The sequence below is a fragment of the Urocampus carinirostris genome, chromosome 8 (assembly GCF_059441175.1).
Source record: "Urocampus carinirostris isolate Australia breed hairy pipefish chromosome 8, RoL_Ucar_1.0, whole genome shotgun sequence".
NCBI classification, from domain to species: domain Eukaryota; kingdom Metazoa; phylum Chordata; class Actinopteri; order Syngnathiformes; family Syngnathidae; genus Urocampus; species Urocampus carinirostris.
In genome coordinates, this window is record NC_142356.1 from 22,511,117 (window position 1) to 22,538,187 (window position 27,071).

At 38.9% G+C, this 27,071-nt stretch overlaps 1 protein-coding gene across 1 annotated transcript in view; it reads right to left on the reverse strand.

The window, feature by feature from the left end:
* The window catches only part of smox (spermine oxidase), a 44,187-nt gene extending 17,705 nt beyond the window's left edge, over positions 1-26,482 (reverse strand). The window contains exons 1-5 of the mRNA XM_088341993.1: positions 26,363-26,482; positions 11,220-11,454; positions 8,548-8,774; positions 6,208-6,381; positions 3,891-4,617 (exon numbers count right to left, since the gene is read on the reverse strand). Of these exons, the coding sequence (XP_088198119.1) occupies positions 3,891-4,617; positions 6,208-6,381; positions 8,548-8,774; positions 11,220-11,427 (1,336 nt within the window). The 5' untranslated portion in view covers positions 11,428-11,454; positions 26,363-26,482. The remainder of the gene's footprint in view (positions 1-3,890; positions 4,618-6,207; positions 6,382-8,547; positions 8,775-11,219; positions 11,455-26,362) is intronic.
* Positions 26,483-27,071: the final 589 nt, after the last annotated feature.

The following is a 27,071-nucleotide window of genomic DNA, read 5'->3' on the forward strand; positions in this document are numbered from 1 at the left end:
TGATTGTCTACTTAACTATAAACTTATCAGTCATTAATTCCGAACGCATCAGTTTTTGGTTTGAGGTGCAAATATAGCTACCCTGACTCAGAACAACACTTAGTATGTATATAGTTTATCAAATGAATAGTTTTATTTGGCTGTAGGCATGATGGCTAGCTAATTAGAATGTCTATAATCAGCTGGTTTTGACAAAAGCAGTTTATTAGCATATAACTTTCTAATAAAAAGTAATGTTACTGTTTTATTGTATCGAGGGATTTCAAACATTTTAATAAATGGCTAATTTCCCTTACACGTGTATTATTATTTATTATTATTAGTAGTATTATTAATTAATTATTTGAAGAAAAAAAAACAATAATTATTTGAATAATAGGAAAAAAATACACGAAAATACATATAAACATGCATTCATTTTAACACTCGTAGATTGAGAAATAATGTAATGTAATGAAATGTAATTATTTTACATAACATGAGCTCACCATCTTGCTGCTACCGGTACCCAAAGATCCCAAAAAAGTATGCATGCGTGCTGGAGAAGTCGGACAATGATGGGAAAGTAAATGAAAATTAAAGTGGTGTTTGGTTACTTTAAGTCTACACTGAGTCTATGTTGTGTAAAGTGGGATACAATAAAATTCATATTGCGTGGAATCGCTGAGTTAACAAATGATAAAATAACTAATGCCACACAGTACTGGACTGTGTGCCGGTGTCTGAAAATAACCATCACAAATAGCATACATTAATGTCTCTTATGTAATCATTCTTCTTTTCAGTTCCATTTTTGCTCCTATTCCACATGAAAGTGGACCATAGTTACACTAGTGGGCAAATGCTATTTTAAGACCGCATAGTGAAGTGGAAGGGGGTCAACAAGTAGCACGTTTGCAGACAACTAGAGGCAATGCTTCCATTGCTTGTTTCTTATTGATGTTGTCAGTACCCATCACTATTTCCCCCGTCACAACCCCATAAAACAATAAAAATGTAACTCAGCCAAAAGGATGGGTCCTTGGCGCACTGATCAGAAACCGGCTTTTGGGACACAGAATGTAGGGAAGAAGCCCTTTCTGGTGTGTGAGGTTTTGAATAACTCTTCCACCCTGGAGTCGCCTGCGGTGAGCGGTGCAGAGCCAGTGTGGGCATATTAGTTGCCCCACGGTCAAGCACCTGAACATTGGGGTTTACCCCAGTTGACGAGAGGGTAGCTTCCCTCTCCCTTCAGGTGGGGGGATGAGTTCTGACTGTTGTTTGTGAACACGCACTAAACAGCAGTTCAGAGTCCTTGGAGTATGTGCTTGCGAGTGCTCCCCTGATGACTCCCTCGCACTTCTGGGGCACTTCAACACTCATGTGGGCAATGACAGTGAGACCTGGAGGGGCGTGACTGGGAGGAACCCCCCCCTGATCTAAACCCGAGTCGTGTTTTGTTATTGGACATCTGCGCCCATTGAGGCGTATCAATAAGGAACACCATGTTCAAACATAAGGGTGTCTATGTGTGCAACTGGCACCACGACAACCTAAGCCGCAGTTCGACGATTGACTTTGTAGTGATTTCATCGGACCTGCAGCCGCATGTTTTGGACACTCAGGTGAAGAGAGGGGCGAATCTGTCAACTGATCCCCACCTGGTGGTGATTAGGCTCTGATGGTGGAGGAAGATGCCGAACCAACCTGGCACACTCAAGCGTGTTGTGAGAGTCTGTTCCGAACCCCTAGCAGAATCTCCCGTCAGAAAGAGTTTCGAGACTCACCTCCAGCAGAACTTCACCCTTGTCCCGAGGTGGTTGGGGGACATTGTGTTTGAGTGGACAATGTTCCGTGTCTCGATTGTTGAGGCAGCTGATTGGAGCCGAAAGGCAAAAGGCAAAGCTTTCAATTTATCAGTTGTGGGTCATGACCGAAACTACACCATCACCGATATAAGCGGCTGTAACAAGTTTCCTCCAAAGGGTGGCAGGGCTCTACATTAGAGATTGTGAGGGTGAGAAGTTTGGTCATCCGGGAGGAACTCCTCTGCTCCTCCGCATTGAGAGGAGCCAGCTGAGATGGCTCGGGCATTTAATAAGGACACCTTTGGACCCTCCCTCAGGAGGTGTTCCAGGCAAGTCCCACCTGCAAAAGACCCCGGGTACAACCCAGGACACTCTGGAGAGACTATGTCTCTCGGCTGCCCTGGGAAAGGCTCAGAATCATATTAAATGAGTTTGATAAAGTGGCTGGGGATAGAGACGTCAGCTGAAAATGATGGATAGATGGGTGGGTGGATGAATGTAATAGTTCATCAATTTTTTTCCAAAAGCTTTACCTTGCTAGATGCTAATGATACACAAGCAAAATGAATTCACCATTTAAGGTTCCATTTTACATCATTGGTGCCTTTGTTTTATGTAGTTTTCAGCAAAACAACAGCTCATATTTTGCTGATTCTAATTGACAGCTAATTAATCGGCCAGGCCATATTTTTTTATAGATTTACTGTAATTATTTTTCTTAGTTGTTCTTTTGTTTAGTTTAATTGATTTTATTTTGTAAGCTTGGGTTTTTAAGTTTTTGTGAACTTTTTTTTTACTAATGATACACAAAGAAAATGTTGCAGTCAAGGTACTTTCACCACATTGGTGACTTAGCTTCGATTTGTATTACGTCATTTTCAGAGAAAAACAGGACATTATTTGCTAATCCTATTTGGCACCTGATTAATCGGCCTGGCCATAGTTGTGTTTTTTACTGTAATGACTATTCTATTATTCATTTTAATTTTATTTCCCATTTAAAGATATTATTCTTTTTTGTAAGCTTGTTTTTTTAAGTTCATGTAAAGCTTTTTAGATTATCTGTAATTTTTTTATTATTGTACGCGAGTTTTATTTTGTAGTAGGTTATTATTTGAGTTTTTTTGTAAACTTTTTAGAATTAAGGGGTTTATGACTCTCATGCTTTCGTTAGTCTGAGTGAACTTTCTCTATAGATTTTCTCTTATTGTTAGTTTATTTGATTTTTGTATTAATTAGAGAAAATATATTTACTTTTTGTTAACCTGTTTTTTATTTCAATTCATTGTAATAATTTTATTACTGATAAGTTTATTCTGTTTTTAATATTGGACACCTGCAAAGGATATTTCATAGAATGCCAGTTTGTTATTTTGTCTATTATTGCACACTGTTGCTTCTTGTTTTAACTGGTACAACACATCGTCGTTATCAGCCAATCATGTTGCTGTTCTTTGATTTTCACACCCTTTAGGATAGTGGATCTGATTCTGAAAGCTAGAAAATGTTATAACAAGAAAGGGCTCAGGAAAGGCCTTTATAACAAGTGGGCCTTTTTATCTGAAGGCTTCTCTCCCTGTCCTACTTGCAAAATCCATTGAATGTCTACTAAACTTATCATTTACTTTTCACGATCCAAATTAACCTTGAAGTGGACACTCTCTAAGATTCAACCAAAGGCTAAAAACAGCTGTAAAAGAAAGACCACTAGATGTCGCTGTATTGTGTAATGCAAAATAAATTAGTGCTAATAGGCAAAAGGAAGAATGCAAACTACGGGGACTCAAAAGTGGCTGACAACAAAGTCAGTTCCCTTTATGTTAGGCTTATGTTATATAATAAACAGTACATGAACATTTTCGGCCTGCAAGTTTTTTTAAAATGCACCTTTAGATGATAGTGAATTTTTCCTTTATTTTTGGATGGATATTCTTTTGTTTAATGAATTGAGTTTTTAAACCACTAGGAAGAGCTAAAAAATACAAACTCTACCTTTAAACACTGACTCGTACCCTGAACTTAGGCAAATTTCTATATATCCATTAGGTACTACTGTTGCTCATGACAAGACGCATACATTATTTCTTTGTAGGGTATTCTGACCTGTAAAGTGCCTTAGTAGCTCTGTGCATGTCTCTGCAACAGTTTCATCATCACAGCGTTCCATACAGATGGCCTCCTCGCCGCAGATCCAGCCGCTCAGCATGTAGCCGTAGCGCTCAGGGGGGTAAAGCACGTCGAAACTGCAGATCTTCTTATACCACAACTCCTCGGGGTAGGTCATCTGCTCCAGCTGCGCCTCATCTTCCCACACAAACTGAATACTGTTACACTCTGGGCTCCAAAACGGCTCAGCGTACTCTAGGAAAATCTTATCCGTGGTGCTGATGCCTAGCTTCTCGATAGCCAACAACTTGTCCTCAGGTAAAGGAGGCGAAAACATGGCCTCATGGTTGTGCTTCAGCAAACCTAAGGAGACCGTCACAATCACGTGGTCAGCCACGATCCATTCCTCATCTTCGCACTCCACGTAAACTGGTTGGCCTGCCTTGAGGGGACCCTCGTCGTTTCTGTTGTGGTCATTTTCCCGGTCGCCGTAGTGGCTCTTACCAATCGACTCGCCGTGCTGAGCAGAGTAATTCCAGTGGATGCAGCGGATTGGTTTGCTGAGGCAAATGGTGTGAGGAGGGATGTCCCGGGACAGGAGTTCAACGATCTTGTTGAAGCCTCCAGGGATGACGTAATGCGCACCGGGGATCTCTGTCCACTCGCCAAACTCGCTCAGGGACACCTCATCCATGCTAGGCGAGCTACTTTCACAGCTCTCCACCTAGAGAAAACATTGTACATATAATACTTACGTGTTGCAGCATATTTTACGTACCCGGAAAAACCTTGGTAAAACATATTTTAACAAGTCCAAATAAACTTATTATGGAACTACGTTGCTTATACGAGAGGTTGGTCATTTAAGGTGTTCATAGAAAGTAGAAAGTTAAATATTCTCTCTATTAAGTATGCGTTAACAATTCCCAAATGAGTTCAAAGAGCCCTCATACTTTATTTTCCACTGCGTCGATTTGCTTGTATCTTTCTTTTTTCACACATCAATATCGACGAATAGGGGCTGAGAGTAGTGCTAGGAAGTGATGACATGCTTGTCCCTGAAGGTTTTTTTAAAATGTATTTCTATATGTCAGAGTAGCATAAAAATAGTGAAACTAAAAAAATCCTGTTTCAAGTAGTGTCCAAACGCTAACCCAAAACACCAAAAAGAAGAAAAAAGAAGTTTATCTGAGCCCATCTAAAAAATGCACATACTTGTATGTGCATCATGGACGGGTAGACTAAGGTTGCAATCATGACTTCAAGCCAGAGAGTAGAAAACTCCCAAATTCCGTACAGCACCTTTAATAAGGAATATTTTAGCTTAAATGCATAATAGAGCTTACCTCTATATGAAAAGTTTCTCAACAAAAAAGAACAATAATGTGTATTGTTCGGAGAATTTAATTTATTCGATCGGTGATTCTTGCATTTTTTAGAGTTAAATTGTGTCCTGAGTTTTGTCAAGTGCTTACATATTATAAACAGTCTTTCTATCCCATACTTTTCAACCTCCACAAATTTCTTCCCTTTTTAATGACTGCAAACCCTCCTTATTAAGTGTTAATACACCTTACAAAAGCAACACAGCACCCATTTACTCCCAGCAAGACAGACTATGTCGAATACCGCAAAAATATTAGCAATGTATGATGACATTGTTGTCTGCTACCAGTGACCGAGACGATCCGGATTACAGACGAAATGGGCAAGACAATGTTGATCTTTCTCCCCCGTGTACAAATTTTCATAAGGCATTTACAGCTATCCATTCATGCATCCATCCATCCATCCATTATCTTTACCGCTTTTCCTTAGTAGGGTCTCGGGGGTGCTGGAGCCTATCCCAGCTATGTTTGGGCAGTGGGCAGGAGACACCCTGAACTAGTTGCCAGCCAATTGCAGGGCACATTCACAACTATTTTACAATTAGTTTAAAAAAACATGTAAAAAAAGGGCGAAGACATATGGTTGAAAAGTATACGATCGATTCACACTTCCTTACAAACAGCCCCTTGCTGAATTGTTTTATGTTTAATCACTATTTGAATGTAATTTTAGTGATCGGGAAAATGTGTTTCAATAGCAGTCAATTACTTTTTTATTAATTCAATATCGGGAAATATAGCTAGTCACATGAGCAATTCAAGTTACAAGCACGATCCTGGAACAAATTATACAGTTTCTGTATCAGGATAATAATAAATGACTACTCGAAGTCTTAGCGTCCCTATTCAATGACACAGTTGGTAATGCAGGCAAAGATAAAATATTTACATGTATGTGCTTACAAACGTACATACAACCCACACACCTTGAGGTACTGTTGAAGCATAGACAGTTTCAGCTTCTTGGTGCTCTCTGAATCGTCAGGATCCATCGTAATCCGCTTGCGCACCACATCCCGCGTAAAGATGCCGACGCTGTTCTGGCTTTCAGCACCGACGGGCTTCCCATGCTGAAAGAACTCCTGAGTCAGCTCGTATACCTTGAAGAAGAGACAAAACCAAATGAGACCAGGCGTCATCAGTCTGCATTAAGAGGAAGAAGAAAGTGCAGAATGCAGAGTGCGAATATAGAACACTACCGCAGCCATGAACTGCAGTGCACTGAAGTTGACTGAACTTTTGACTTCTAGGAGCGAACAACAAGGGAACGCAAGATATATAAAAAAAATTCTACAAAGTCTTACTCCAAAAAAAAACAAAAAAACAAAAACAAGAAGTACCATATTTTTCGGACTATAAAGCACAACTAAAAAAAAATCGCCTTATACCCTGGGGCGCCTTATATACCGCAAAACACAGAGGATGAGATTACTACATGTGCGTTACTACATGACATTTTACGTATTGTGACTGCATATTTGCAATGATTGATCAATTAATAAACATCGCTGACCATAATTGAGAAGCATTGTATGCAAATGGGATCAAACCCATATCACAGCAGCGAGAGCGCCAACACTTAACAAACAGAACAGACGAAACAGAATTAGATTTAATCTCATTCATCACACTATTTTCCTTAGTGCCAGAAACGAATGTTAGAGAATGGAGAAAACAAAAATCGTAAAAATATAAATAAAAGCAAAGTCCGATCCATCATCAGATACACCAAAGAGTTGTTTCCAAGGTCGTGCTTTTTTTTAATATTATCTTTCAGGACGACTTACTGCTTTTTTCATTCCCGAAGATTTGTTTCTGGTACCGTAAAAATAGAGTAATAATGAAATTAAATCAAATGTCTTTTCTTAGGTCACCTGCATCACTGGTGGTCTAATGCTTAGGTTTACAATCTTTTGCGATTTCGATGTGCAACATTTATACCTGTATAATTACAATATCTCTTCGTTAAATTTTAATCCCATGCCCCGTATTGAACCTTTGCACGTGACGTCCCGTTGCCTTCCCCAGCAGAATGAGAGCCAAGACAGACAGGAGAAGAGCACTAGCGGTCAGCACTTGAACTACGAGTTGAGTTGAAACAAATATCAAGAACAACGATAAAAGAATATAACCACCACTTTCTATGATGGTGATTTATTTCCGCGCATTGGGCAAGGTTCTAAGCCTGATTTGGAGTCTTATCCCTTTTGATGAAGACATAAAGTGGCGATGTTTATCTGCAAATCAAACAAAGGGACTCCTGTTGTGCAAGATGTGTTTTAGAATGTAACCTCTGCAATAAACGCGGGTTCACTATAGATAAATATGTTCTCTGTGATTTGCAGCACACATTTTTCATCTCTCGAGATAAATCCAATAGATTATGGTGATTAGCAATTCACAACATTCAGAGTGAACTGAAAACAGCATTGGTAAGGCTAATGTGCTAATGTGTCGCTGCACATTCCATTGGGAATGACCAATCATGGCTTTTAGTTGACAATTTCAGTTGGCAGGAAAATACATATGTAAAAGCACTCGAAATTGATTCAATTTTGCTTTTTAAATCATATTCGACACATGTGAAAATGAACGATATAGTGTAATTTTTGGACTAGTTGGGGTAAACGTCCATCCATCCATTATCTGCACCGCTTATCCTCAGTAGGGTCACAGGGGTGCTAGAGCCCAATCCCAGCTATCTCCGGGCAGTGGGCAGGGGAAACCCTGAACTGGTAGCCAGTCGCAGGGCACAGACAACTCACTCACACAATCTCCGCACAGGAAGGCTGGTAGCTGGATTTGAACCCATGACTTTAGAACTGTGCCACGCGGGCGCTAACCACTGCGCTGCTGTGCAGAACACAAACTTCATCTCTCGAAATAAATACAAGAGATTTTGGTGATTAGAAATTTGCAACATTCAAAGAGTTAACAAATACCAGCATTGATAATGCTAATGTTGTAATGTAGGGCTGCGCATTCCATTGGGAATGACCAGTCATTTTAGTTGTCAGGAAAATACATATGTAAAACCACTGGAAATTGATTCAATTTTGCTTTTAAAATCATATTCCACGCATGTAAATATTAATTTCATCGTGTGATTTTTGGACTAGTGGGGGTGAACATATTATTCGAATATCATATTATCATATATCGTATTATTCTATCTCAGAACTTTTTGGTTTAAATAACCCAAAGTATTGACTTCAAATCCATTTGATGGCAGTAACTTATGAGTAATTAGTTAATTCTGTCGTCACCTCATTGTATAGATCACTGAACTCCTCAACCAGGTCCTTTGGTATCCTTTTTCCAACATTGGTCAGGTAGTGAGCAACACCGTTTTTGCTATATAGGCTGATGCGCCCAATGCTTGTCTCGCCGTCTGCGTTTTGTTCCAGCAGCCCGTTGGCCTCTGCCAGGTGGTACACCGGGTTCCCATTGCCTCCATGGATCCAGGTTGCTCCGAGCTCCAAAGCTGTTTCACCTGCAAAAGAAAGGCCATCTTAATTTTAGCCCTGAGGTATAAGGTGTTGAACATTTACAGTATACACTTGAAAAATAGTTAGTTTAAATACATATACATAGTCTCAAAGTGGTTGAGTCAAAAATAAACCCATTTTCAGGTAAAAGAAGATAGTTCCACCATGTTTGGCAATTTAACCCCTCAACATTGCTTTGGTTTGTACAAAATACAGGTTATGCTTCTGGAAATAACCCTAAGGCACATAGTGTCTTATAAAATAAAAAGTAATTTGTGAAAAGAATAAAAAAGTGTGAAAATAATCAAAAATGCATGGACTATCATATAAACATTTTTTTACATACAATAACATGAGGCTCACCTAGAGGGAGCTGACATGATAGTCCACCATCTTGCTGCTATGGGTACGCCAAAAGCCAAAAACCTTGAGAAAGGTTGGGCAAAAAATGAGAAAAAATTGGTGCGGTTTGGTTACGTTTGAGTCTCCGTAGTTTGTATTCTTCCTTGTGCTTTGTAGCACTCCTGACATTCCTTTTTTTTCTCTCTTTCGAGTTTCATTACATGTTTTCACATGTTTAAACTGGAGCACCATGTCGAATTTCATTGAAAACAATGTTTAACACATTGTTATAATGACAATAAAAACAGTCCAATTCAGTTCACTTCAATTACCCTGTGTCCTTTTAAAATATTATTCAGTTTCTTTCAAAAATTTATCTATCCATCCATTATCTGTGGGCTTATCCTCTTTAGGGTCACGAGGGTGCTAGAGTTATCTTTGGGGCAGTGGGATGGGGACACCATGAACTAGCTGCCAGCCAGTTGCAGGGCACAGAGACAGACAACTCACTCCCTCATTCTCACCTAGGGACAATTTGGAACGGCCAAATAACCAGACATGCATTTTTAGGGGGAACGAGGAAGGAAACTAGAATGTCCAGAGTTAACCCATGCAAGTACGTGGGGAACTTGCAATCTTTGCATGAGGAAGCTGCGGTAGCTAGAATGAACGCTGAAACTAGTTTAGTTGCGCGCTAACCACACATCCACTGCAAATACTCTGTCAAAAATTTGACTCAATTAAAGTACCATTTAAGAGAGCGATGCTTGAAACCAAGAGAATTGGTCGATATGTGACCAATGTTATGGCTAATTAAGCTAAAATTAGCTTGCCCATTTCGAATGGTTGGGTTTGTTTTGTTTTTTTACACCAATCAGAATGCAAAACACAATGCACATTGCAAATACATGTAGTAGCGAAACCAGAAATAGAAAACTGTTATATTTAGGGATTACTGTAATACTAAAACTGAAAACAAAATTTCCCTTTGAAAAAGCATCCCCCAAAATATGACTTAATTAAAAGATTTTTCAAGAAATTATTGAGATTTAATGTCCAAAACAATGTTCTGTTTAAACCCCCCCAAATTGGGCTGTTTTGTACAGTCACAGTGAGTGCCATCTTGAGTTCTGGGACGTTTTTTGTCTGTTCACCATTTATAGTAATGCTGCATTCCAGAAAAGTGGGAAGACAGTTTTCCAATAACCGACCAGGAAAATATCATTGGAATAACACTCAAGGTAGGAGGCCCTAGTCGCAAAGTCGGAGATCAGGGGATGGTGAAATTGTAACCTGTGCAGTCCTTTGAGACATCTTGTGATTAAGGGCTATACAAATAAATGTACCCTGACTTTATCGAGTAGTTTTAATCAGACGTCATTCAACAAAATGGCGATGGTTATGAAAACGCAGACGCTGAATGGTAAAATATAATTTACATGATAAAATTAATATTCATTATAAAATTAATGTAGTTATGTAACACAGTGTTTGCGAGGACGCAGGTTTGCTGGAGGTCCAAATGTCTTTTAATGAGCAAATTGAAAAAGTTTTTTCACGATCAGCCATCTTTGCAGTTTACATTCACTTGGAAAGCTTTAAGGCCTTATATGGTACCATCCTAGTGAGATAAATCAGACAACCCAATTTTCTGAAATGCAGCAGATGGTCTAGGTCAGTCGAGTCCAATTACGTTTGTCATTATGGCGCCAGTTTTCCATTTTCTTCCTTTCCTCACGGTTCATGATCCCTTAATCGCCAGAGTTGTAGGGGCACCACTCCCTGTGGTGTGTCTTGGGCAAACAGCCTTGCCTTGCCCATCCTTTTCCAGGCCATTTTTGTTTTTTTGGGGTGGGGGGCTGATTCGACTGAGATACAGTAGCTTGATCCTCTGGTCGCTGCCGTTTGTCAGTGTTTTTGGCGTTGACGAGCAGTGGTGTGTGGGTGACATTACTAATACTAGATACTAAATCACTGCAGAAAAACTATTTTGTTTTGAAATTTAAAGTAGGTTTTTTCTGTTCATATTCACATCATACTATGTGCATTTCATCACTTGTTGCTTCCATATTACACAAAATAATCTTTGTGGCGATGACATTACTTACCGTGCTTAATACTCTGAACTCTTCCACCAACTCGGTCTAAGGCCTCTAGGACTGTGACATGGATGAAGCCCCTCTTAAGAAGGACCTTGGCTGCAGCTAGGCCGGCCAAGCCAGCGCCGATCACAACTATTCGAGGCTGCCGAGGAGTGTGCAGGCTGCCACTAAGAGGATCATCTGTGCCGTCTGAGGAGATTTCACAACTTTGCATGCCGTCCAAGCTCCTCTGCAGTTTGGGCTGTTAAGGAAATAATTAACTGAAGTTGGTCAATGAAAGAAGCCACCCCAGTGACCAGGCAAAGGTACTACAGAGCTGTTTTTTTTTTCCACTTAGGCACAAAACATCGTGGTCCTCCTCACAATTATGCAAATATGTTGCAAAATATTTCATGCGCAGGGGCACTCGAGAATGTAGTCTAAAAGTTGGCCCATCTAGGTTGTTTATTCCAGAGTTGTGACGTTATTGAAGAAACACGTTCAAAATGGCAAATACCATTAACACAACAAGTGAGACAGCTCCGAAACAGACTGAATGTAGATAACAGCGATTGCATTCCGCTCATTTGTATCTATCTCTCTATCTCCCAAAGCCATATCCCCATAGTGGAAGGTGGCTAGAGTCAATAACACAATCACATTCATCAAACATTAATTCCACTTTCATTTCCAAATCTGAAACCAAACATTAAGCTCAGAGCGCAACAACGGGGGAGTTGCTACCTCACCACCTCCCGAACACCTTACCTTACTCTTGTTTGCATCACCTTAAGCTTCCTTATCTTAAACACTATCAAACTCCAAAGAATATGCCACCAAGGCTGTGTCATCTGCAAACAACAGATGACTTACATGCAACCCACCCTCACACAGTATACCTGCTCTCCCTGCGCATACACACACATGTTGCACCACTGCATTCAAGCCAAGGTGGAAAGACACACCCTTGCCTCAAACCCACTCTTACTGGAAACCACTCGCTCACTTCACTGCCCTCTCTCACACAAGCTCTACTTTTCTCATACACGCTTTGCACAGTACGATTCAACCCACCACCTGCCCCATATATCCTCAACACTTGCCACGATGCTTCCCGATCTATCCAGTCTGAATCTAGGAATGTCCAATACACCTCGCTTCCTTTTGCTATAAACTTTTCACACAATTGCCTCACTGCAAAAATCTGATCTGTACATGCCTTTCCTCGTCTAAACTCACACTAAGTACTACTTTTGCCTTATCCCTTATTCTTCCAATCAAAATCCTGACATAAAGTTTTCCCACCCCACTCAAAAACTTATCCCCATAGAATTACAAGACACCAGCCTTTCACATTTCCCTTTGTTCAAGGGGACCACACATGCTTTATGCCAGTCCTCTGGTACCACTCAGAGCACGAAACATAAATTCAACAACCTGGCAATCCACAATATCACAGCTTTACAACCTCTCCTGATATGTTCTACCATGCATTCATTCAACCCAGAAGCCTTCCCTTCATTCATCTACCTAACTGCTGCTTCCACCTCTTCGCTCACAATCTCCCTCTCATTCAATTTTCCAAACAAAAGCATCCCTCCTAAGCCACAGGCACCATACATGTCTCCCTCTGATCAGTCACATTTAACAGCTTACTATAATACTCAGCCCATCTTTCACGCACCTCTTGCCCTTTTACTAACAGCCTGCCATTCTGACCTTTCACACTCTCCTTCCGACCTGTCTCCCCTTTACTTATCCTCTCACTTTCTGTTTCAACTTTGCTTACCCTGTAGATGGGGACCTTGTGACCGTTTTGTCTGAGGTTCTTCACCCTCCAAAAACTGCAGAGGGTAGGATTACCTGCTACCGTTACAGTGTGCCTTTGTGGCTTTTGTTTTCCGCCGCTTGTGTCACGGTTGGTAAAATTGGCTAGCGTCTGGGCTTCCCAGGTCTTTCCTGTTTTGTTTGCTCCCGGTTGGCACTCGTTGGCTGCACACCGTGTGTTGCTTGCTTGGCGTCAGCAAGGGTTTGGCCGTATTCCTTGTTTTATTTATTCCCAATCGGATTCACATTTATGGCCATAGCCATTGCCGCTTTTTGTTGTTGGTTATCCTGGTTGCTAACTGTGTGTTTTGGTCGGCAGGCCACACATTATTTCGCTGTGGCTGCAGCCGCCTTTCATTGATTGGTCCAGGTTAGCCCCCATTGACGGCTCTCCGTGTGTTTTTTTTTATGCCAATTATCACCATTTTGTTTTCTCAGCCTTTGTTATACATTACTGCATCCACCTACGACATGATGGCTAGGCATTCTTTACCAAAACTAGCAGAACTTCCCTTAAAACATCTCGGAAAATATTGGAATATACCGATGAAATATATGCATTTTATCCAAAAAGCATTTACTATTTCCTCCAATTCTGCAGGTTTAAAAAAATGGTACTCCCTTCAAACACAGTCCACAACTACACAAAGAACAAATGTACTCAACATCTAATCAGAAAGCAAAGTATTGAGTCACCTGTTGGGTAAAGGAAGTCTGGGGGGAAAAAAAGAAGGCGTTTGAAAATGATTTATGTAAGGAAACATTCAAAACTCTTAACTGATCATCTTAGTGTATTTGATGCGGCTTAAATTCTTCCTCGCCAAACTCATCCAAGCATGACTTTTTTCAACCTTTCTTTGTATGCCGGGACACAAAAAAGGACGTCGCTGATTAAATCATTCTGATAAAATCATTCTGATAAAATCATTCTAAGTTTAGCAGCATCACAGGATCTAAATCAGACAGCGAGTTCCAGGTTTTTTTTTATAACTTCATCAAAAGCAAATGTTATTTAAGATTTGTTTGGAATAATTATTACCTCATTACCAAAATACTCAATTGACATGTAAGCAAGTAAAGCACATTGTAATCCTTCATTTATGTTCAAAATAACTTATTTGAAACATTCAATATTTTTTGAAGTAAATACATAAAATACTAGTTTATAATAATTGAAAATGAATTGCTTTAGGAGACCTATAACAATTTCAATAGGCGATTTCACAGTATTTGAATTGCTCATCGCTTAATGAGGGCGGCCCATTGTCAAATTGCTACTAGCATATAATTGTTCAAAATAACTTTCTTGGCAAGATTAGCAAAAGATATGGGCCAGCATCCAATCCATGACCGATTATTTAATTCATTATGACGCGTCCCAGAAGAATTTATTAATCCGTTTCAGAAAAGATGCAGATTTTGATTGAAATAAAGAAATTAAATTGTGCATGACGCCACTACAAAGTGCCGCCGCTTGGCTTCACTTGACTTGTCTCCTCACATAACACCCATTATCAAATTAATACTTCCTGTTGTTCTTTTAGAAGTCCTGGAACAGCCCAAAGTCCTATTCTATTTCAGTCAGAACCCAAGAGCGTACAAAAAGAAAAAAAAAACTATTTCAAATTGCACTTTTCCAAAGGCACTTTGGCAACTGCATTGTACATGTCATCCATTGTTTAAGAAAATCAACAACTTCAGAACCAAAACTAGCACAACCCAAATTGGAACATTTTCTAGACTGGAGACATAAGAGCAAGGTGTCAGTCGCGACAGATGACGCATTACCATGCAAAGTACGGCCTGAACACGTGCTGGCTGAATTTGGAGAAAAACACCCTGGGAACAACACGGAGCTGTTGAAATCAGCAACAGCACCTGCTTGATGTTATTTTGATTGGGGCGCCAGCAAACGCACGTATGTGCTAACCGCGCTAATCTGCATGCAACATGGGGCCTTTGCCATCTCCTGGGATGTGGGTCAGCCTCTGCACGGATTTACAAGGGGATGCTGTAGAGCGACCATGTTGTTCCATTTCATTGAAAGTTTAACACAGAGGGGCATACTGTGACTGGAAGTAAAAGTGGCATCATGACTCAGGAGGTTAATTTTTTTATTATTGTACAAGATGAACCGGAAAAACAAAAAACGATTTCTTCAACATTTATTTAAGATCGGGTTCAAAATTTAAAGTGTCCTTTAAAAGTTGAAGGTGGGGAATTTTCTCTATTAAGTATCATATTTATTTCTGTACAAAGACGTTTTTCTTACCTAAATAAGAACTCAAAGTCAAAAGGTTTTACAGTGATATAATAACGTTTTTCGCAGATGCAACAGGAATCACACCCAGGTCACGGTAGGGAAAGTGCCAAACCCTTACCACTAAACCAAAATTAATACAGATAACACGTGAAAAGACATTAGACTTGATCTCACTAATGGTACCAGAGAAATGTTAGCAAATAGAGAAAACAGAAAGTCACCCCGAAAGGTATGAATAAACTCAGAAAAGTACAACAGGGGAACCAACTCTTCGGTGTACTGATGATGAATCAGACAATAAGAGACATTGAATAAATACATCGTGAAGTTTATGTTGGTATTCTGTTTATACTTTACGTTGTCAAAAAAATATTTCAATCATGGCCAAAAGTCTTCTTTGTCACTTAAAATGCTCAGTTTAAGCTGAGAAAAATATAACAAATTGGTATAACAATTTGTTTTTTTGAATTAGGTGCACGTTCTTCATGAGGGCGTCTAATACACGAATTAATATGGTATGCGTGAACAAGGCCGCGCAGAGTTAAAAATTCTTTATTTCCCTAATTTTAACAAAGCTGTTTTTGCTTGTCTCGGTGTTTGTTTGTTTTTTTTCTAGTTGTTAGTGTAGCGTGAAAATGGTGAAAGTAAGAAAAAGCCTGTCCAAACGCCAACCCGAACCCCGAAAAAGATTAAAAAAAAGAAGCGGTTATTCAAGCGGGTTGAGGAAATGCACGTACTTGCACATATAATCATAAGGAGCATGACAGAGGATGCAATGATGAATTAAGCCAGGATATGGCGGTTGTAAATAAGAAAAGAAATTCAAGTTCCATGCAGCTCCTTTAATGTGCTTGTTATTTCCTTCATTTATCGATTAACCAGATAAACAAAAAAGGTAATTTCTGTATTCTTAAATGAAAGTTGATTTAAAATACACAAAAATCACAGTCAAATATCTGTAAAATTCTTAGGTTTAGAAAAAAGTTTACATACTTGCAGGTCTTCCTGAAAAATGGCTATGTTGACTAAACATTAACATTATTGGGTTGGGTAACGAAGTTTTAAAATTAACAAACGTATCTGTGCGCAGAACAGCGATAAAGACCAAAGAAGATATAACAAAATGTGATTTGGGTTGGTTCAAAGTTTTGGTTTTGACACCAGTGAGAGATTTAACCACAGATATATCGGTCTTCTGTCAAACAGGATAATAAAATTTGATGAGTTAGTGATGAAAAGCCAAAATTTCTTATCACTAAAGCAGGGACTAATATGCTCCAAGACGGTTTCTTCCCCTAAGCAATCACCGCCATAAACAAGCACACAAAAAAGTGGAAAATATATGTATAGAAAAATCTATTTTCATATTTTATTCTTTGCTATTCTTGCTTTTGCACACATAATGTTGTGCCTGAAGGTCATGTCACTATTTTCATTGCATCTACCTTGTAAATATTGCCTATCTATCCTAATACTTTTTACATTGTATTTTTTTCCTTTAACATCTTATTATGTTTATCCTGGAGTGCCAGGTCTAAACTTGTTACAACAATGTATCATACCTTGTAATCAATGACAATAAAGACAATTTAATTCTAATTTAAAAGTAAATTATAATCCAAAATGAATCTAAACAAATGTATTGATTCCAAGAAAAATTGTTGGCGCACCTTTCATCCGATTTTTAGGTCCAGTTAAAAAAAAACAATTAAAACATTATTTTTCTTCAATTAATACAATGACAAGGGATGTGTGTCACAACCCAAACAAATGGTCGGACAAAACGCGTAACGTTTCACACAAAAGTTTATTGGGATATCGAGGAAACAAGCGCCATCGATCCGGTGCTCGATGGACAGGAGGAGCAAGCAGCTCACGGGAACGTAGCATGATCGGAATGCGGAAGTGGATTTGCCGGAGCGGGAGATCAGAGCGTGGTCAAATGGGCAAAACGGGTCGATAGCCGGAGCGGGAGATCGGAGCGTGGTCAAATGGGCAAAACGGGTCGATAGCCGGAGCGGAAGATCAGAGCGTGGTCAAATGGACAAAACGGGTCGATAGCCGGAGACAAACGGGAAATCAGGAACAGATAAGCAGGATACGAATGAAGAGGAGACCGACGGAAGCCAGGGTCAAAGTGCTTGCCTTGCGTATGCAGAGGTTCGCTGACAGACTGACAAGGAGTGACTGGAGTACTAGGTATAAATAAGAGGGGAACCAATCAGGTAACCAGCAGCAGCTGGTGCCAAACGAGCGGGCACAGGTAAGTGCAATGAGTAATCATTACAATGTGCCTTAATAATTGGACCCACTTTCATCCGACCGATAATGGCAAAACTTGACCTTGCATTAATCTGTTTGATTAAGAAAAAAAAATACCAGAAATTTGGTGAGTTGGAACTACGCTACATAAATATTTCGCAAACGTGTTTGACGAACTGTGCGATGTCTCATCTCATCTCATTAGCTGCACCGCTTATCCTCAGTAGGGTCGCGGGGGTGCTGGAGCCCATCCCAGCAATCATCGGGCAGTGGGCAGAGGACACCCTGAACTGGTTGCCAGCCAACCACAGGGCACACGGGGACAGACAACTCACTCGCTCATTCACACCTAGGGACAATTTGGACCGGCCAATTTACCTGAAATACATGTTTTTGTTATGTGGGAGGAAACCGGAGTGCCCGGAGGAAACCCACGCAAGCACAGGGAGAACATACAAACTCCGCATAGGAAGTCTGGAGCTGGATTTGAACCCACGCAGGTGGTTCCCATGACTCTGTACGATGTTGTTTATGATAATGATTTAGGATTATATATTCCATGTGCATGTTTTAATATAATGAATAATGATAAAAAACAAGAAAAAAATATACATCGTATCGGGCTGAATATGTTAATTTTTTTTTTCTTGAATCTCTAATAATCAAGAACCAAAATGAATTACCACGGATCACTTCTCTAAAACAGATCATTATTTCGGAATGAATAAAAGATGTATTTAAAGGGACAGGTGTACTGTTTTTCTTAGTAGCTCCTAGTGTTAAATATTGATTAAAAAAAAAGCACAAGTGAACTGTCATAAAAGTGCATTATTTTAATAACTGGTGGATCAAGAAATTCGTTTTTATTTTGCATAACATAAGCCTCAGGTAAAAGGAGCCGACATAATTGTCTGTGATCTTGCTGCTACAGATACACAAACACTTCAAAAAGGCTGGACAAAAAATGAGAAATAAAATGGTGCGTTCAACTCAATTTAAGTCACCACAGTTTGTATTCTTCTGTGTGGTTTTAGGACAAGTTTTTGGTTGAACAAATAATGCACAGTTACCCCTAAGTGTATAGTATATTTAATAACTTAAAAAATATATTACTTAGCTTTTGTAAAGCCTACATTTTTCTACAGATCACAGATTTTTGTGATTGAAAGTGATGCCGATCCCTTTTGGGAAATGTACATTTATGAATGCATGAGGCTCACTAAAAAGGGTCAGTTGGCTCTCAAATTTGATTTTGTTGCCGCCGCCCTGGTTACACCATCACGGCAGATTAATGTGTGGGCCGGCCTTGGGTGGATGGGGAGCTCAGAGTGAGGTGGCGTAAGGAAGGGAGGCGGACGAGGAGAGGAGGGGGATACCACTGACCTAGAAATGGCAATCTGCCAGCGGCTTTTTACCGTATTTCCCGGAGTATAAGGCACACCTAAAAACCCAATTTGGCCAAAAATCTCAAAGTACGCCTTATAACCCGGTGCGCCTTTGACTGTATGCCGCAGAAGACAGCGGTTAAAATCGGAATGAGTTACCATACAGGTATTTACAGTGATAGTGAATAGAGCAAAATGATTGCAATGTACTATTAATCTCGACATCACAGTATTTTTATGGTGCCACAACACTGATTTGCAAAGTGCGTTCTGATAGGTTAAGCAGTCTTTCTACTTCTTCACCTAAGTATTTGTATGTAAAAGAGCTTGTATAGTACTGAATTTTGTTGACTCTGTTTTCTCCGTTCTCTGGGTGAAGATTTGCATAATGCATTCTGATTAAACAGTCCCTCCACTTCTTCACTAATAAATGTTAGAGAATGAAGAAAGCAGATAGACTTTTAACAAAATAATATATAAGCTGTTTTACGTACATACACATATTAAACTGCAAGGTTTTTGACACACAAGTGAAGAAGTGCTGTGGTTCCATAGAGCTGCATTAGGGGCTCCCCAGAGCGTTTTCATAAAAGTTTGAAAATAGAAAAAGATAGGTGATGGAAATTTATATGTATTTATTGTGTGGTGGATTTATTTGGGATAAGTATCAGATAGAATTACTAACTTTAATGTATGAATCACCTTCTATCTATACACACGAAGCCATTTCCCACTAGTGGGAGAAGGTTAGAGTCAAAAACACACTGACGTTCACCAAACATTTATGCCACTTCGCTCTTCCCAACCTGACAATAAACATTAAGTTCACAGCACATCAAGGGGGTGATTTGCTGTGCCATGCATCCCTTCATCAACAGAGAGGCCTGACAGAATACACTAGTTGACCCCCAGAATGCACAACACAAAACAGTGTTGTGACAACGTAAAAATAATGTGATGAGGAGCTATATGCCTCTTCGTATGCCATTGGTACCAATCTTTTGGTAATATTTCAGTGCTCTTACTGCCACAACTCGGGTTTGATTCCCATTGAATACAATGTTTTACGATATAAGTAAGCAGCACATACATTAATAAGTTCCTGTACACACGGAAGCTCTTACTGTTTAATCTCTATCTGATGCGCCTTATAATCCAGTGCGCCTTATGTATGAAAAATATATAACAAAAGACCGTTTTTGAAGGTGCGTCTTAAAACCCAGTGCATCTTATAGTGCGGAAAATACGGTTATTTATAAAGAGAACAGTCAGAACGTCACATTGTGCATGTCCCGCTTTTGGTTGCAGCTGCATCCACAATCACATCTGCGGTCACTTGGAAAACCCGCTTGAACAACATAAAACATGTCCTTAGCCCTGAGTCAAGCTGCAATCCAGAAAGAAAAAGCAGCTTAATCTCAGCGGCTTTGTGTCAAAGGTTGGACATTCCACACTTTTCCTCTAAAGAAGATGGAATGTCATGTAAACAAATATAATACACACAAAAAAATCAAAATAATTGAATTTGGGTTAACTTTTTAAAGTCCAGCTTAAGCATTGTAAATGACAAACGTTGTTGAATATGCGCGGCAATGATTAATATAATTTATTGATAACCAAAACTATGAAATCAATACTGACAAAAACTCTACAATGTAATTATTTAATGTCCTTAAAACTCTGATTCATCATCAGATTCACCAAAGAGTTGTTTCCTTCTTTGTGCTACTTTGTGTTTATTTGTATCTTACAGGATGACTTTCTGTTTTCTCCATTCTCCAAAATTCGTCTCGAAAACAGTGACTAGATTTAGTGTGATAATGTGATAAAATCAAATTACTTTTTGTATGTTATCTATATAAATGGTGGTCTAGTGGTTAAGATTGGGCGCTCTCACTGCCGCAGCCCCGGTTCGATTATTGCTGCACCAAATGTTTTGCGAATGTTGTCAGTAATGTCTTCATGAAACCCCATGTATAACATGCACCCAAATTTTGAGATCTTAAAAAAAGCACATTATACACAAATACAGTATTTTTTTCTTATTTTTTTTCGTGAAGCGGTAATACAGGTTATCCATTTTAGTTGATAATTTTGCTTATATTTTTGATTTTACTATATTTTATCCTGTTTTACTACATTTTTATTATTTACCAGTGAAACAAACATATTTTTTTCTTTTTTTGTAATAAAAATATATTATTATGAGCAAGATTACGTGCAAGGTTTTTACTTGATTCGATTTGTTGTTTGCATTGCATTTGCATCTTAAACAGATTAATCAAACAAAACAAGTTGTTAAACATTCTGTGGTACCTCATGAATAGATGATGAATGTATAAAAAGAGAAAAATTTATTCTGCTGCTACCTACTTAGGTGGATGAAATTCACAGTTTCTTGGGTGATCACGAGAAGAAAACAAAGATAATACAGTGGGACCTTGTTTATCACGGTTAATGGGGACCAAAACCCCCCGCGATAAGTGAAAATCCGTGAAGTAGCGGCGCACCTTAAAAAGAAATAATAATAATAGTTAACATTTTATTATTATTTTTTAGACCTGGTTAATGGGGACCAAACCCACCCACGAAAAGTGAAAATCTGCGAAGTAGCGACGCCCCTTCAAAAAAAAAAAAAAAAAATTATATATATATATATATATATATATATATATATATATATATATACATATTATTCTATTATTATTATTATTTTAAAGACCTGCGAAGCTCTGAACCCGCGAACATGGAACCACGAAGTAGCGACGCCCCTTCAAAAATGCTTAAAAAATAATAATAATAATTAAATTATTTTATTATTATTATTTCTTAGGCCCGCGAAGCTCTGAATCCGCCAACGTCGAAGCGCGAAGTAGCGAGGTCCCACTGTAAATAATGGCATGTTTTTTTCTGCACGGATAAATTTGGGTAATTTACTGCAGTAAGAGGTCTTATGGCACCCGTGTCTGTCCTGGCACACTGGATGATAAACGGAGAGTATTTACCTAAAAAAACTTTGGTCCCAGTAGTCCAAAGACAGCATTTTGATGAATATTGTATGTAGATCAAATATTGTTTTTCTACGTGTTTATACCTATCCCGGGGTTCGGTTATTTGAGAGAGCTGTCAAGTGACATCACAAATGGCCAGGACTCAGCTAATGACCAATAGCGGTTCACCTGCATCCTAAAGCAGAGCCACAATTGGTCTTTAGCAGAAACTAGGGTAAATATGATGTAATCATTAACCGAAAGCATTCTTAAAAGGACCGCCCCAAAGGATGGATTAAAACGGGTCGATATTGCTTCTTGACTAATTTTCTACAATCTCAAAATGCCGTGTTTGGACTGATACATGATTTTTTCAGGAAATACTTTGGGTTGATTTCCACTTTAACAAACCTCTCGACTAAAGTCATCTGCAATTGACTCCGGATTAGATGATTGAATCAACAGACAAATGATGAGATTACAATAAACAAACATTTTACTCATACAGACAAAAGCGCAGTCACGCCCATTAGTACTTCTAGTCATTTAAACATTAACTGATCAACAACAAGTCAGGTTAGCTAAAATAAATGTTGCCCGTCTATACTATCGTCAATGGCACTAGTTATCGTAAGTTAAGCATGTAGTATTTTTCTCCTGTCTTTTTTCCCTTTCTATGTTTTATACTTATAGTGTTTTAATTTTTATTTTGGCATGTTAGCTGAAAGCATTTTGCCAAATTCCGATATGATATACAGTATTTAAAGACCTTTTTGATGGAAAAGGTTTGAGGTGACATATCTCTCACCCCACTCACGATGGTTTACGAAAACATTTGATAACTGGAAAAGCAAGAAATATTCTTCCCTGATAAAAAAAATAATATTTATGTTTTGACGGTAGTTAGTAGTGATTGGTGATTCCAGGCATCAATATTAGACCAATACCTGCCTAACTGTTAGCAATTAGGCTTATATGAAGCGGGCTGATACTAAAAACAAATTATATTAAAGGCAAAAATGAAAAATATTTATTAAGTCTCCTTAGGCAGGGGGTAATCTGTGATTGAACTAAAGGTCCTATGCTAGCAATTAACTATCATTGCATCAATTCAACTGTGATATTTTTTTCAAAAGTTATGGTATCAGTTGTTCTGCGGGTAACTCAATGTGAATTATCCGAGTTTTATCAGCATGAAAAAAATAAACACCTGTAACAGAATATCTTGCTGTGATAGTAGTAGTCGGCAGATTTGTTGCAAATGTTTGCTGATATAAGAAAAACAGTATATTAGAAACAGCTATATATATATATATATATATATATATATATATATATATATATGTTAGGGATTTTCCAATCTAATAGTGATATTGGTCCTAAATCAACCGGAAAAAAAAATATTTCCGTATTTTATCGGATTTCATCCAAAATCTCAGGTGTAGGCACTAATAGAAGCAGTCCATTGCAAATTATGCTTTGGCTTTTTTATCCAGCAGCATCTGAATGTAGAGTGCAGGAACTACGTGATAAAAACAACCATTCGTTTGAAGCAAACTACGAGTTACCTCAAAATATCTCCATAGTCGGCTCGCTAGAGTTTAGCTGTCAGGTGAATCTACATTTCGTTCTGTGTGCATGGTTACAAAGAATGACAATAAAAGTAAATTATATTCTATTCTATTCTAGTCCACACAAATGGTGTCAATGCAGTATTTGTCCTTTTTTCTTCCTATGAGTGGTAATTGTGGATCACTGGGTGACCTAGTGCAGGAGTCACCAATCTTTTTGAAGCTGAGAGACACTTTTTGTAACAGATTACAGATAAGAGCTACCAGTTGGAAATGTATTGTGTATTGTAATGTATTGTGTACAGATGTTTACCCATGACTACCCATTTTGCACATCTAAAATGATTTATCTACTATTGCACATCGATCATATTTTGTGAATTTGTACATTTTGCGAAAACTGTGCAGGTCGAATGTTGAAACACTTCGTTCCCCATACATGTGCACCAGGATGACAATAAAGTATATCTGAATTTTAAAAGTAATTCACTTTCTAAAATAACAACTTATTATGTTACCATTATGTTGTTACTTTGTTATAATGTTATTACCAGGTTACCATTATTAGAAGTAGGGTTAAAATAGGCTCAGTTTAACCACTAAAACAATGTATAATAAGGATAAAATAATCATAATAATTTACATATTTAATTATTGTGATTATATCCATCCATCCATGATCTGCACCGCTTATCCACAGTAGGGTCACCTGGGTGCTGGAGCCCGTCCCAGCCATCTCCGGGCAGTGGGCATGGCCACCCTCAACTAGCTCCCAGCCAGTCGCAGGGCAAACATAGACAGACAACTCACTCGCTCATTCACACCTAGGGACAATTTGGACAGGCCAATTTACCTGACATGCATGTTTTTGGAATGCAAGAGGCAACCGGAGTGCCCGGAGGAAACCCACGCAAGCACAGGAAAAACATGCAAACTCCACGCAGGAAGATTCAATCTCATGACCTCAGAACTGTGCCACACGCGCGCTAAACACTGCGCTGCCGTGCTGCCATTGTGATTATAATAATATGAAATATAATGTAAAGATATTTTGGTCATATATTTAAAGGGTCAACGTGTATTATTTAGCACCTCTCAGTGTACGGAAAAACGTAATTCATCCAAAAAAACAACAACAATATTGATTTGGATAATAGCGAAAATACACAAACTATTATATGAACATGTATTTTTTTATATACTCTTAAGTCAAGAAATGTGTGTTTATTTTACAAAAAAATGAGTGTAGCACAAATGTCAGACATGTCAACTGTCAATGCCAAATATTTAGCTTTGTTTTTCTGTATTATGCTTTATCATGCAGCCTACATGTGTACCCCACCCTACAAATTATAATCACAGATGAAAAGGGATGTTTTCTAAGCACAACACATTTATTCACAAACAATGGAAAAAAATATTTTCATGTTTGGCATTGAATGTATTAAAAATCTGTTTATTCTAACAAACATAAACAAACCCAAGTGAGAGCTATGAATAAAGATATCAAAGAAAAATAAATATTGAATTAGAGTTTTAGCAGTGAACTGGCAAACACATCAAACTACTAAGCATAGGTGCTACATCACCTCGAGAGAGCTATCATGATTGTCTGCCATCTAGCTAAAGTTCCCGACCCCTGGGCTCCCTGGTACCTGTGGGCACCACGTAAATCAATGAAAGAATGAATAATGGAGCTTTTTAGGCACAGCACTGAAAAATAAAAACAGCATCAACCACTAATTAACAAAAAGGAACAAGAAAATATTTGCACAAAATACAGGTAAACAATACAATAATATTTTACGTGGACATGTGCCCAAAGGGAACAGGTCGAAGCCGAAGCTTTTAAATGTTTCCTTGCAGAGAAAGTATATTCTAAATAACAAAACAGAACTTTAACCCACAAAGGAAATTTACCAAACAACAAAATTGTATTTCAAACTTATAATGGTATCGTCAGTGACTCTGTGTATAGCTCATAATAGGTAAAGAAAATATATCAATGGCTGACTCCCTATTGGTGTGTGAGTGCGTGTGTGAACGGGTAAGAGTGAAGCACATTGTAAAGTGCTTTGGAAGGTCTTCATTGACTTGAAAAGCGCTATATGAAAATGCAGACCATTTACCATTTTGTATGGTTGGTTGGTTGGATCTCTTAACCACTAGGGTCCTAGGGGCATTATTTCCCATGGTGTGTCTTGGGCAAATACAGCCAAGTGGCGCTCATTCCTCTTCAAGAAAACATACTTATCTAAAATACATTTTGAATATAATCATCTTTTGTAATGATATAAATATGGGCCATTTTAAAGGTCATCATGTAACTGGTTCCATAAATGAATAGCTTTTCAGGTAACGACCCCTGATCTGCTGTAACATAAATCTAATATAAAAAAACATGACGACAGCCTTCAAAAAAAACAAAAGAAAATAAATTGTTATTTTGGTGTTTTAATAATCGGTCGTTGGTGAAAAGGTGTTGGGGACAAGTGAGGTAACGGAGCGTGTGCGCGCGCCACGTAGAAACTGCGATGCCACAGTGGCAGTGAAACACAAACACAAGTGCATTGAGTTTTCACATCATCAGCACACAAAGAGCATTTTCTTTCAAAAAATAAACAACGAGAGACCTAAACCGCGAATGCATGGTGAACCAAACACCCCGAAGATTGATTTAAAATGGAAAATAAACGTGAAAGTGGCATCTGTTTTTCAGTCAGAAGTCTTTTTGGGCACTACTTGGACGAACCGGAGTAGCGGTAAACAGAATCAGCGATTGTGATTTTGTTTGACTCTTGTGATACAAAGCTTGTGGGTGACGTGAGGTAAGAAATGGGAAATTATTCGTTGTGTGAGAAAGCAGACTTACCCCGAGTGTCTCGTCGTCTTGTCGCCGCTAAAACGTCGCGCTTTGACTCGCCTTTTGTGCCAGTAGTTGGCCTCCTCTGCACCGGCTCCCGCTTTTGTGTGCGTGCGTGCGAACCAGAAGCAGCCAGTTTTGTGCGGAGCGCTGCTTAGTCATTGGTTATACATGAGCAGGCTGTGACGTCATGGCCACGCCCACGGAGCGCGCACGCATGTGCTCGGGGCAAACACAAACAAACCCCCATCTTGGTGATTGACAGAGTTCAAGATGACATTAGATTAGTGCAGGGGTTTCCAACCTTTTTTCCAAGCCGAGGGATACTTAAAAAAAAAAAACTAATTAACGCAAAGGGCACCGACTTTAATATGCTTTTTCTAAAAATAAAGATGTATTTTGTTGTTACTATGGTATCACTATGTTACTACCAGGTTAATTATTGGAAGTAGGGTTAAATAGACACAGTCAACCACTAAAAAATTCATTTTACCAAACAATCACATTGACCAAGCACTTGTGAGCAATTTTCAGAACAGGTCCACAGGCACCCCAGCTGGAGACCCCTGAAATATTCCATCCATTATCTGCTCATCTTATGCTCTGTAGGGTCACAGGGGAGCTGGAGCCCATCCCAGCCATCTTTGGGCAGTGGGCAGGGGACACCTTGAACTGGTTGCCAGAGTCGCAGGGCACACTGAGAATGACAACTCTCTCT